Source organism: Hypomesus nipponensis, chromosome 23 (genome assembly GCF_054491055.1).
Source record: "Hypomesus nipponensis isolate SF chromosome 23, ASM5449105v1, whole genome shotgun sequence".
Lineage (NCBI taxonomy): Eukaryota > Metazoa > Chordata > Actinopteri > Osmeriformes > Osmeridae > Hypomesus > Hypomesus nipponensis.
In genome coordinates, this window is record NC_140383.1 from 5,077,909 (window position 1) to 5,090,169 (window position 12,261).

Here is a 12,261-nt window from a genome sequence, read left to right on the forward strand (position 1 = left end):
GCTTGGCTCGAGCTCCAGTGCGCCTCTGCTCCCACGCGCTCAGAAGGCCAGCGTGCGTCACCTCAGCTGGAGGTGAGGCAGTCCATTTGGGATGAAAGCGATGTTATCACACGACACATTCGTTATCATTTCCCAAGCCCTCCTCCTATCTTGTGGAGACGGTCGTCCCTTTCCTCACCGTCTCTGAAAGGTTTTTACAGAATGGACATTCAGTCTCCAAGGGGTCGATCAAGTTTTGTGAAATTGCCGAATCGTTCACATTGGGGGCTCCATCTCGTTGGTTAAGACTTTTGTGTTCTAAAACCGCTCGGCGACCTTGGAACGGTCCAGGTGTGGGGGGGGGTCACCTGCTGAGTGGTGTGTCGAGAGGGATCATGAATTAGTGATTGAGTGACCCTGGTCCTCCCCTCCTCAGAGCCAGCGACCTAGTGATGAAAGTGGACGCTCTCCTCACCGCCGCCCCCAAAGGAGAAGCCAGGAGAGAAGTCCGCTTCGCCAAAGACAGCCACAGGTGAGCGATGCCTCGTCTGCCAACCAGGCGGCCCCTCATGTCTCCTCCTGTCCTGTCGGCCATCTGTATCATTTACAATGAGTCATTTAGCAGACGCTCTTATCCAGAGCGACTTACAGTAAGTACAGGGACATTCCTCCCGAGGCAAGTAGGGTGAAGTGCCTTGCCCAAGGACACAACGTCATTTTGCATGGCGGGGAATCGATCCGGCAGCCTTCTGATTACTAGCCCGACTCCCTCACAGCTCAGCCATCTGTAACATTTGAAGCTGTGTAGAGAGACGGGAGTGTGTTTGATGTAAGTTTGAAGCGACTGGGAGTGCTGCCCAGTGTTGCTGACACGGCTTCTCTCTGTTCCTCCTCACCCCCACCACAACCCCATACCAGCGTGCTCCATCTCCCACCTCGCGAAGGCGAAGTGTTCTACGACGTGGTGGCCCTGGTTGACCCTCTGACCAGGGAGGCCCAGAAGATGTCACCTCTGCTGATTGTAAGTTCTCCTCCTTCTCCTCTCCTCACGGCTGAATCCTGACGCTCTAGGACACCGGTGTCTGCTCCCTCCCTTCAGGGAGAGCGACGCCACGCAGTGCACGAGCCCAAAGCTCACAAGCCCAAAGCTCACGCTGAACACTAGTCTTTTTTTTGGCTTCCCAGATATTGAGGTTAAGACCTGCGATCCTTTCCATGATCTACTTTGATTGACTGTTCCGTTTCAAAAGCAGTCTTTGTTTGTGAACCGAGACCCCACAATAGATGCTGGCTAATCCTGGCATTAACATGACGCCGTTGCCCTATATGATCGACCGGCAGCATTGAATGTGTTGTTACACACATGAATGTCTTCTGGGAGTTGAAAGAACAAGTTATGTGTACAGTTTGATTCTCCTTGCTTATTCTATAACAGGATGACTCATCACAGAACCCCAGTTGCTCAGGTAGTCGTAGCTGGACAAAACCATGTCAGTGTTATGTGACTGAGGTGAATTTGATGAGTCACCTCCCTGAGCTGCCAATTCCTGTATTCCCGTCGAGTGTGTTAGCATCTGCGCGTGGTAGCGTTCACGCCAAATCCAACGCAAGTCCCAACCGTTCAGCCGCATCTGTATTCAGCTGCTGCTCTGTAGCCCTCAGCTAAGGCTAAAATGGTTGTGTGGCGCGAGGCTGAAAGGTGGAAAACCTCAATGTATTGTAGTTAGAAGAAGATGGACAGCCCGACGCCGAGTCTTCCATCAGAGGAGCCTCCGCCGCAGGGCTCCCCCTGCAGAGCTGGGGCCGTGTGTTGTGCTGTAACTGGGTCGTCTCTCCATGTCTCCTGCAGGTGCTCAGTCAAGTGGTCAATGTGAAACTGCAGGTGTTCATGAACTGCCGAGCCAAGCTGTCCGAGATGCCCCTGAAGAGGTGAGCCCCGCCAGCGTCTAATTAAACTTCCTGTCCGGGCGTGTGCATGTACCTCCCCCCCCCCCCCCTTAACCGCCTTCACCCCCCCCCCCCCCCCCCCCCTTCAGAGATTGCGCCGCCACAACACCACACAGATGCTATCTCCTTAATAACATCACCTTATTGCTCTGGGCCTCCCCTAGCTTCTCCGGGCAAATTGTTTACAGCTCGTGCTGTAGAGTTTACATTACCGTCAACACTGTTTCAAGGTTTTGCTCACGAATATCTGTAATAACATACAGAGCTTAGTCATTTGGAGTTCTGTTTCATGCTATCTCCTGGTGATCGTTGGACGCCGATTCGCTGTGAGGCGTTTTCGAAATAGCTTTTTTAAATTCAGATACCCGGGGTGGAATAAAAAGCATTCTGGCTATTTCACCTAAAGAACAATCTCGACAAAATCAACAAATTGCGTCAACATCCTTTAATTTCCTGAAGACGATTGGGCTGTTGCTTGGCATTTGCGCCCAGCCTGGCGCTAAGTGGGGAGTCTGCTCGGGGAAGGGTTCCAGAGCTCCCCAATTTGGAACGGGAGATGAGTTTGTGTAAACACGGCGTTCTCTCCCAGCTCCCGAGTCACAGGGCTGGTTACACTCCTGCTCCTCCCCCCTGAGGAGGCTCTGCTGCAGGCATGTTCAGGTGGATCCCCACCCCCCCTGCCTCCACCACCACCAGGAGGGTGATTGCTTCTTACTCATGTATGTCCTCCCTGGGTGGGGTTGTGTGGGGTGGGTGGGTGGGCGGGGGGGAACAGGAGTAGAGGGTTGGGATGGGACTTCCTCAGGCATCCTGTCGTCTTGTTCCGACTTTCCGTTCAGCGCGGGGAATTGGTTCGCTCCTCAAAATGGGAACCAACCAATAAAGAGTGAGTGCTTCCTCCAGTGACTTGGTTTAGGGCTCAGTAATTTAATCCTCCATCTCTCTCTCGGTTTCCCTTTCTCTCTCCTTCTCTCACTCTCTATCTCCTTCTTTCCCCCTCTCTCTCTCTCTAACTTCCTGTGCAGCAACTCTGCTCTCCAGACTGCAGTCACTGACTCCCTCTCGCTCCTGCCTCTGCTCTGTGGGAGAAAAGAGAGTGCTACTGCCACAGACGGAATTAACTTCTGAAATATCGTCCTGTGTGCAAATGTGTGCCTCTGGGGGGGGAGCAAGATGGCGTCACGAACACAAAAGAGAAGGTGTTGGCGGTGTCGGCCCTGGTGCTTTTTATCCCCCAGTCGTCACGACTTCCCCGTGTCGTAGGGCAACGAAAAGAAAATAAATTAGCATAAAGATTAGCAGACAGAAAGCTGCCAGACGGCTGGTTAACACTAGCAGAGCTGGAAGGTTCCGTGCGACGTTCATGCGGTATAGAGCGCTAGATATTAAGTTGTCCACTTTGAAGACACCGTATCCCCCGCTGTCACAACAATCCCCGCTCTCCTTTTTCAGGAAGTGAAACATTGCACAACATGTCATCATCTTTGTCTAACCAAGTAAACGAAGCTTTTGTTAATTGCTTTGCATTGCTTATCAAAGATGTCAGAGCGCTCTGGTTCCAGTTTGATTCTCTAATTGTTTTGTTTGGGGGAGGGAGAGGGGTCTGCCTTATTCTTGCTGGGAAAAGTCTATTCCCAACTCATTCTTATCTGGATCTGCAGTGGAAATACACAACAATGTGTCAGCTCATCTCTCTCTCTGTCTGTCTCTCTCTGTCTCTATATCTCTCTCTCACTCTCTCCGCAGCTTCTATCGCTATGTCCTGGAATCGGACGTGTCGTTCATGGCCAACGACTCGGTCTCCGCGGGCCCTGTGGCCCGCTTCTCTGAGCTCCCCGAGTCCCCCCTGCTCACCCTCAACATGATCACCCCCGACAGCTGGATGGTGGAGGCTGTCCGCAGCCCCCACGACCTGGACAACATCCACCTGCAGGAGGTACGCTACACACCCCTCTCCTCCCCTAGCAGGAGGTACGCTACACAACCCTCTCCTCCCCTAGCAGGAGGTACGCTACACACCCCTCTCCTCCCCAAGCAGGAGGTACGCTACACACCCCTCTCCTCCCCAAGCAGGAGGTACGCTACACACCCCTCTCCTCCCCTAGCAGGAGGTACGCTACACACCCCTCTCCTCCCCTAGCAGGAGGTACGCTACACACCTCTCACCTCTCCTAGCACCCTCCCACTCCACCAGACTGCAGGGCCGCCAGGATGTGGTCCTCTCTGATACCTCTCCATCTGTCTGCCTGCCTGGTTGTTTCTCTGCTTGCTTGCCTGTCTCTCTCTTCCCTCCCTCCCTCCCTCCCTAATTGCCCCTCTCTCTGATTGGCACCATGCCAGTGCCCTGACTCAAGTCTCAGACCCACAGCTTTCTGCTCCTTCTATCAGCCTCCCTCCCACCATACCCGTCTCTGTCCTATGCGGGCCCTAACCCCGGAGCTGTGTGCAGGTGAGCGGGCTGGTGGCGGCGGAGTATGAGCTGGAGCACCTGCTGCTGGAGGGCCACTGCTTCGACCTGTCCACGGGCCAGCCCCCCCGCGGCCTGCAGTTCACCCTGGGCATGACTCAGCAGCCCCTCATGCAGGACACCATCGTCATGGCCAACCTGGTGAGCTCCATCTCCCTCCGCCGGGTCAGGAGTTAAGTGGCAGCTTAGCATGACTCAGATATTAGCAAATGTGTGTGTGCGTGTCTTGGGGGAGAAGGGGTGTGATACTTGATTTATCGGTGGCTACTGCCAAACCCTGAACCGTCCTCCAGAGAGAGGCTCTCCTCTACTGAGCCGTCTGGACGAATGGGCGAATGCCGTTTGGTCCGGCGTGTCCGAGAGGAGTGTGTTGTTGTGATGTGAGCGTCGGTCCGCAGGGCTACTTCCAGCTGAAGGCCAATCCAGGCGCCTGGGTCCTGAGGCTGCGCAAGGGGAGGTCGGAAGACATCTATCAGATCCTAGCGTGAGTAGAAACTCAACTGCAACCTGGTCTACCCTGTTTAGCCCCTATTTAAAGGATTGCATTTCCCTTTTGGCTTTGACACCCCCTGATAATTGAACGGCATTAGGGACACGAGTTTGTAATTTATCAGCGCGCCGCGCGCGATGCTAATTAGCGGGCGCCATCTGTAGCACAACTTCCGAGGTGTTTTAGCTACCTCGCGATCTCACCGGAGGTTTAAAAACCCCATCGCTATGGAAACGCAGCGAGCTGCTGACTTTGTAGCAGCTCAAGGTTTTGATGAGTGCAGGGAGTTTGCTGTGTACGGGCTGGAAGAGAGGTGGGGGGGGTGAGAGGGAGGAGAGGGCGGGGGTGGAGAGGTTTAAGGAGGGGAGAGGTGCCATTAGAGAGAAGACGGAGTGGAAGGATGATTCAGCTGGTCACCTGCCACGCCGCCATCTCCCAACCAGGGATATCAGCAGCTCAATATCTGTTTTAGCTGCCAGGCGTAGGCGTTGATGGCTGCATATAAACGCCGCGTGGATGTTTTCTAATATCCCCCGACAGAACCAGCATGATGTTCCCTCAACAGCGGATTTGATGCCTTTTCTAAAGGCCTGGGTCTTGCTTAAGTCCTAATTCCTTCTCTATATCTGGCCCAATGTCATTTTCTCATTCGAAAAGTGGAATTACAACACAAGTATAAATCCATCATCACTTGTGATCTCCCTGACAGGAGTGTGTGTAGAAGTCCTTGGTTGTCTGCAAGTCTGTACGGTTCTGACTCGCGTCTCTCTCAGAGATCCTGACCGCGCGCACACACACACACACACACGTACAGCAGAGTGGCCCCTCACATCACACACATTCGCCCCTCAGCTCATCCTCACAGAAGATTTAGGACATATACAGCCCTGGGTTCTTCCAGAATCACATCAGACACCCAAGATTTATTCCCCCAATCCTCCAGGTGGAGCTAAAAGGTGATGTCATTTTTCACCTTGGCAGCGCCATTATTCTTGCGCTTAGCGGCGCCCTGCCCCGGTTAGGGGTCCGATCAGAGCCGAGTGGGAGTGTCGGTCCTCTCCAGTCCCCGACCCGTGCCCCCCCCCCCCTGCTCCCGGGGCCCCGGGCGTGCCGCGGCCCAGCCTGTCCTGACAGCGATGAATGAGACGACCAGCTCTCCTCGTCGAGCACGGCCACAGACACAAATGGATCTCTCGTGCATTTTCCCAGCATCAGCCTTAATGGCTGTGCATCGCGCGTGCAGGCGACAGTAGAGGAGCCGAATCCAAACAGGACTCCTGTGTGTGTGTGTGTGTGTGTGCGGGGGGGCTTTGTGTCTATTGAGGGGTGGGGCATTTATCATAGTGATAAGGTTAATTCTCAGCCTTTTAGTAAGCGCTGAGGTCATAATGGCTTGCTGAGCAATGACAACCTATTGCTCATCTGTCTGAGCGCTGGTGTTCCACCAGCAGACCCCTGGTATCCTCTCACTCACTCACTCACTCACTCACACTCTCTCTCTCTCTCTCTCTCTCTCTCTCTCTCTCTCTCTCTCTCTGTCTCTCTGTCTCTCTCTCTCTCTGTCTCTCTCTCTCCCCACACACACTCAGCTGAAACAATTACAGCTAAAGGCCAGGACACATGATCAAAGGGCCTCCCTTTACGAGGCAGTACTCAGTACTCGTTCCCACAGACGGCAGAGTTGAACACTAACGATGGACACAATGGCATCAGGCTGCCACTGAACAACAACTGAGAACAGTGAATACGACCAGCGCGGCCAACCCTCCAACAGTCCCAGAATTCCCAGTGTCCTCCTCCCCCAGAATAACCTTTGTTGTCGTCCTTGGATGGATGTTGGGGCTGGGAGAGGGGCCGTCACAGCTGGAAGCCACACTGATGCCCTCTGGCTGTCTGGTCCAAAACACACGATTCCCAGGGAAAGGGAGACCGATTCTCAAAGTTTGGCAGTTATTTTATTTTTTTTGTGGGCAAACCCAAGTTCCCCAAAAGCCCGTCTGGATTGTGTGTGTCTATTCAGGGCTTGATAATAACGATGGCCGGGGGCCAGTCAAAAGTAACGTCGGGCCACTGCAAATTATTGATTGGAAAAAAAATCTTATTGTGAAAAGTTAACATCCTTCATATGTTTTGCTATCTGCTAAATGCGTAAATAACTTTGCAGCTCATGGGGCGCACAGTTGGCAAATCAAGAGTTAAGTAGTTAGTGACGAGTGTTTGTCAAATTGTAATTCTTTAATCTCGATACAGTTCTTAACAACTTGAGTTTCAAACAATATTAGCATTGAGCCCTGACTGTTGACCGTCCCACAGGCACGACGGGACAGACTCCTCCACAGACTCCGGCGACGTCCAGGTGGTGTTGAACAGCTTCCACAGCAAGATCATCAAAGTCAGGGTGAGCCCTCCGTCCTCTCCCAGAGCGGCCTTGCCCCGATGTTGCGCTCCCCGTGTCACTCTCACCGTGTCTCTCTCACCGTGTCTCCTATCACCGTGTCTCTCTCACCGTGTCTCTCTCACCGTGTCACTCTCACCGTGTCTCTCTCACCGTGTCTCTCTCACCGTGTCTCTCTCACCGTGTCTCTCTCACCGTGTCACTCTCACCGTGTCACTCTCACCATGTCTCTCTCACCGTGTCACTCACCGTGGCCTCACCGTGTGCGTGGTCCCACCGCAGGTGCAGAAAAAGCCTGACAAAATCAACGAGGACCTGCTGAGCGACGTCGCAGAGAGCCAGGGGATATGGGACTCCATAACCAGGTGAGGGTCTGTGCAGTGAGGGGTGAGTGTGTGTGTGTGTGTGCAGTGAGGGGTGTGTGTGTGTGTGTGTGTGTGTGCAGTGAGGGGTGTGTGTGTGTGCAGTGAGGGGTGTGTGTGTGTGTTTGTATGTGCAGTGAGGGGTGTGTGTGTGTGCAGTGAGGGGTGTGTGTGTGTGCAGTGAGGGGTGAGTGTGTGTGTGTGTGTGCAGTGAGGGGTGTGTGTGTGTGAGTGTGTGTGCAGTGAGGGGTGTGTGTGTGTGTGTGTGTGTGAGTGTGTGTGCAGTGGTGATGACTGTGTGTGTGCACTGAGGGGTGTGTGTGTGTGTGTGCGTGTGCAGTGAGGGGTGTGTGTGTGTGTGCAGTGAGGGGTGTGTGTGTGTGCAGTGAGGGGTGTGTGCGTGTGCAGTGAGGGGTGTGTGTGTGTGTGTGTGTGCAGTGAGGGGTGTGTGTGTGTGCAGTGAGGGGTGATGATTGGCCCTGGTCACTGATCCACTGTGGTTTTTAGGAAAGCTCCAACGTCCGTGGGATCCAGACTGCAGTATTACTCTGTAAGGTCTAGTCATGCAAATAAAATGTGCTTCTGTAGGCGTAGGTATGTGTGTATCTGCGCATGCTTGTGTGTGTGTGTGTGTGTGTGTGTGTTTTTCACAAGCACCTTCTAACTGCGTGCTTGTCTGTCTCTTCATTTAATGCTTGCTGTGTGGAGTGTTTGGAGCACTTTAGAGAAAAGGTAGGCAGAACATCGCAGACCAGTTTGACCGTGTTTACTGGCATGGTGTGTGTGTTGTTGTTTCTGGAAGGGGGGTTCTTCCTGCTCACCTTTTCCAGCTCACAATCATTTCTAACGGTCATCCCATAGTTTCCACCAAGTTCACTATTTATTTGAAATCTGTCACGGGAATACTAGACTCTAAGTTGGGACCTTTCAATAAATATCTTCCTATTCTATTTGATGCTTTCTAAGTGGGACTAAGTGCAAACACGTTCCACTTAGTTGGACTTGGTTGGAGGATGAGCTGTCGAAGCGGAGAGCTGGCTCCACCTGTGCAGGTTCTGTGGGGTTCTGCTCGATGGTCTGGCCGGGCCCAGTCAAGGTCCTTCCCGGGGTCTGGATGATGTGGCGCATGTCGGCCAAGCGGCCGCTCACCTGACTGCTAAAGCTGCTTATCTGGGGTCCTGTCGGAGCGCTCCAGATGGCATTATGTGGCCCTCACAACCGAGGGGTCCCCGTCATCCCTCTGTGGTGACAGGCCCAGCCGTGGGGGGGAGGGAGGGAGGCGGGGAGGCAGGTACTCACCCCGGCAGCATGCTCACTCTAGCAGGGAGGACCACAGTGCCAGCCTCGGCACAGACTCTCAGCCCCTGATAATGAGACTGAGACTGGGGGTCGGGGGGGGGGGGAGGGGAGAATGCATTGAAATGGAAGCAGAGATGGAGCTATTGCACGGCTGAGTGCCGCGTGCCTGCCTAAAATCAGAAATGGAGAGAGAATTTGAGTCCATGTGAGCCGAAGTGAGGCAGAGCATGAGGACAGATCCAGGCACCGGCGTGGGGAGGGGAGGGGGTGGGGGGAGGCAGACTGGGAAAGGCTGAATGCTCTGTTCCACCTCGCTATTAGCCACCATGGTCTCTGCCGGAGGCCCAGGGCCTGCTCCACTCTGCTCCTCTGATTGAATATGGGAGAGCCACTGCAGTCATCAGCAGTCTGCTAAAGACAAGGGCACGCAGCTGGACTGCTAAGAAGCCTGCCCCCAAGCCCCACAGGCCCCACTGGGACCCAACATGTGCCATGGTACAAGATCTAGTGCCTCTGGACAGGGCTTAGTGGGGGCATGAACGTGTTCTGGGCCCCTGGTAGTTTATGAAGACAAAACACAAGTGATTTATTACCCTATGAATCATCTGCCCAAACGTTATCTTGATCAAATTTAGAGTGAATTCGGTGCCTGGTTTCGACACTGAAGGGTCTGGCAGATTGAAAAGCACCTGGATGCAGCCTGTGGACCTGCAGTACAAGCCGGCATGATCCGACTGTCCTATCCTTAATCATCCCTCTGCACACGTGTTTTAGCAATTTGATGACTGTGTCCAAAATCAATCTGCCAATGGTGGAGGAACTGGAGCCGTGGGCTCGGAGCTCGTATTTGATTAGCAGCTTTTCATTTGATATGGGTCGAGCCAAACAGAAGGGCTTCTGTAGTTCCAGCTGCCTTCCCCGTGTCTCCGCTGTAATGACTTGATCACGCCAGCGTCCTGGAGTAGAGCCAACAGGATAACCCACACATCCCGCTGTCAAACCACACAAAGCCCCACCACAGTGGCGACGTGCGCTCCATAACTCGTCCTGACAAACTTCTCCCATTTTCTAATGCATGGTTTGTTCAAAAATGTTCCTTGTGTCATCAGTTAAACTCTGTGCTTCTGCCGGAGGGGCCTTAGGGGTGCGATGGCTCAGCTGTGATGTAGAGGCTTCTGTCTGAGGACCCCTCTGCATCAATCAGCAGGGAGCGGCCTCAACACCAGCGGGCTTATGTAACTCGCGGTCCTTTACAGCATGGCGGGGGGGTCCGGTTCAGACGATGGAGACAAGAAGAAGGAAGATGTGCTCAACATCTTCTCTGTGGCCTCCGGTCACCTGTATGAGCGCTTCCTGAGGTGGGTTAGCGAGCGCTCGTGCGCACACACACACGCACACGCACACACACACACACACACGCACACACACACACTGTTGGTCTGAAGCCTCAGCTTTCCTCTTGCCTTTTATTAGCCCTGCTCCTCTGAGATCCACCCACCCCCTCCTCCCCTCTCCTCCCTCCACTTCTCTGTTCCAGAATAATGATGCTGTCCGTGCTGCGGCACACCAGAACCCCCATCAAGTTCTGGTTCCTCAAGAATTACCTCTCTCCTTCCTTCAAGGTAAGCGCCCAGCGGCGTGACTCCATGCAAACTTTGTGCCTTCCCTGCCTGGTGGTGATAACTTTCTCCTGGCTGCACCACGACCCCTGGGACACAGATGTGTTTGTGAAGAGGGATGAAAGGAACTGTGGGATGCCTTCTCCTGTGTGATAGTCGGCCTTTTTTTATCTCCTCCTCCTCCTATAGGGATGAGTCTATACATATGAACGCCTACTAGTCCCCTCAAATGTCTCAGGAATAATAGAAAAGAGCCACAGGCGAAAGGGAGTATTAGCAGAAAACTGTACGTTTACATTTCACTGTTTATGAAGTATTCCACAAGATAAGAAATATTCGATACCCCGAGGGCCTTTTTGGGAAACTTCTCCGCTCGTGAAATATACATACATGTTTTATTTATGCATCGGGATGGCTGTTCTCAGCATTTTAGTTGCAAATGGAACAATGTTTTTCAAACGCGACAGTCTCACTTTATGGCGAGCCGAGGAGATTCGAGATGGGAGAAGTTCAAACGCGTCTAGCCTTGTTCTTCTGAATGTTTTCCTGTGTGTGTGTGTGTTCAGGAGTCCATCCCCCACATGGCTGAGCAGTATGGCTTCCAGTATGAGCTGGTTCAGTACAAGTGGCCCCGCTGGCTCCACCAGCAGTCTGAGAAGCAACGCCTCATCTGGGGCTACAAGATCCTCTTCCTGGACGTCCTTTTCCCCCTCGCTGTGGACAAGATCATCTTTGTGGACGCCGACCAGGTATGCCACCCAGTCCACCCTGACCTGTTTTTTGGCTAAACATTTGCGGTCGCAAAAGCCCCATTTTGGCCTCGTGTGTCAAGTTGCCGTGGGCCGGGAGACGGATGTGCCCGTGAACGAACACCGGGTCAGTTGTGGAAGGACGTTGTAGAGGGAGTGGTCTGGTGGAGACCCATGGCCATAGAATGCTTTTAAACCCAGGTTTCTTTTCTCTCCTTCACAGATTGTGCGCGCAGATCTGACGGAGCTGAGGGATTTGAACCTGGAGGGCGCCCCCTATGGCTACACCCCGTTCTGCGACAGTCGGACAGAGATGGAGGGCTACCGCTTCTGGAAGACGGGCTACTGGGCCTCCCATCTGGGGCACAGGAAATACCACATCAGGTACTAAAGTCCTGCTTTATCCCATTTACAAACTAGACTGCAAGGACAAATGGTTTCTGTATCAGTGATAATCCGTATTGTATTGTCTTCATCTGTTTGCTATACATGTTGTTTTTCAGCTCCAATATAATATTTTCAGACGTTGCCATAGAGTATAGAGAATAATACGTTTCCCCCTGATTTATTCAGCGGAATAAATGCATAAAATATTCTCCAGCAGACAGTGAGTGACTCCTTTGAGTACTCTGTTTACTCTTGATTCAGGACATTCATCATGTCTTCGCTGGCTACATGGACATACTTGCACATGGGCTACAGAGTGAGACCGTACCATTGCATCAGCTTTTCACACCATTTTGATTTTTTTATACTTCCGACTCATGAAAATATGTATTCCGTCACCACGGCTACAGCTCTTCTGGAGTGCTTCAATTTCCTTTTCTTTGAAAGTGCATGTCTGCTTTTCATCGTTGAACAGTACGTAGCATTAGGTCAAGGATTCAGAAAGCCTCCCTCAGCTACAACACAGCAAAGAAACAGGTTTTCCGTATTTCCACCAAACATCTCCTT

General features: G+C 52.8%; 1 protein-coding gene across 3 annotated transcripts in view; it reads left to right on the top strand.

Moving 5' to 3' along the window:
• The window catches only part of uggt2 (UDP-glucose glycoprotein glucosyltransferase 2), a 31,254-nt gene that overhangs the window by 13,883 nt on the left and 5,110 nt on the right, over positions 1-12,261 (top strand). The window contains exons 25-37 of one of the 3 annotated variants that reach the window (XM_084688926.1): positions 416-511; positions 898-1,000; positions 1,829-1,908; positions 3,673-3,862; positions 4,376-4,534; positions 4,792-4,877; positions 7,197-7,281; positions 7,561-7,643; positions 8,349-8,372; positions 10,196-10,297; positions 10,477-10,561; positions 11,125-11,307; positions 11,531-11,691. In XM_084688926.1, the coding sequence (XP_084545052.1) occupies positions 416-511; positions 898-1,000; positions 1,829-1,908; positions 3,673-3,862; positions 4,376-4,534; positions 4,792-4,877; positions 7,197-7,281; positions 7,561-7,643; positions 8,349-8,372; positions 10,196-10,297; positions 10,477-10,561; positions 11,125-11,307; positions 11,531-11,691 (1,437 nt within the window). Of the gene's footprint in view, positions 1-415; positions 512-897; positions 1,001-1,828; positions 1,909-3,672; positions 3,863-4,375; positions 4,535-4,791; positions 4,878-7,196; positions 7,282-7,560; positions 7,644-8,147; positions 8,191-8,348; positions 8,373-10,195; positions 10,298-10,476; positions 10,562-11,124; positions 11,308-11,530; positions 11,692-12,261 lie in introns of those variants that run through there. The other 2 variants (XR_014741617.1, XM_084688927.1) reach the window with 2 other exon arrangements.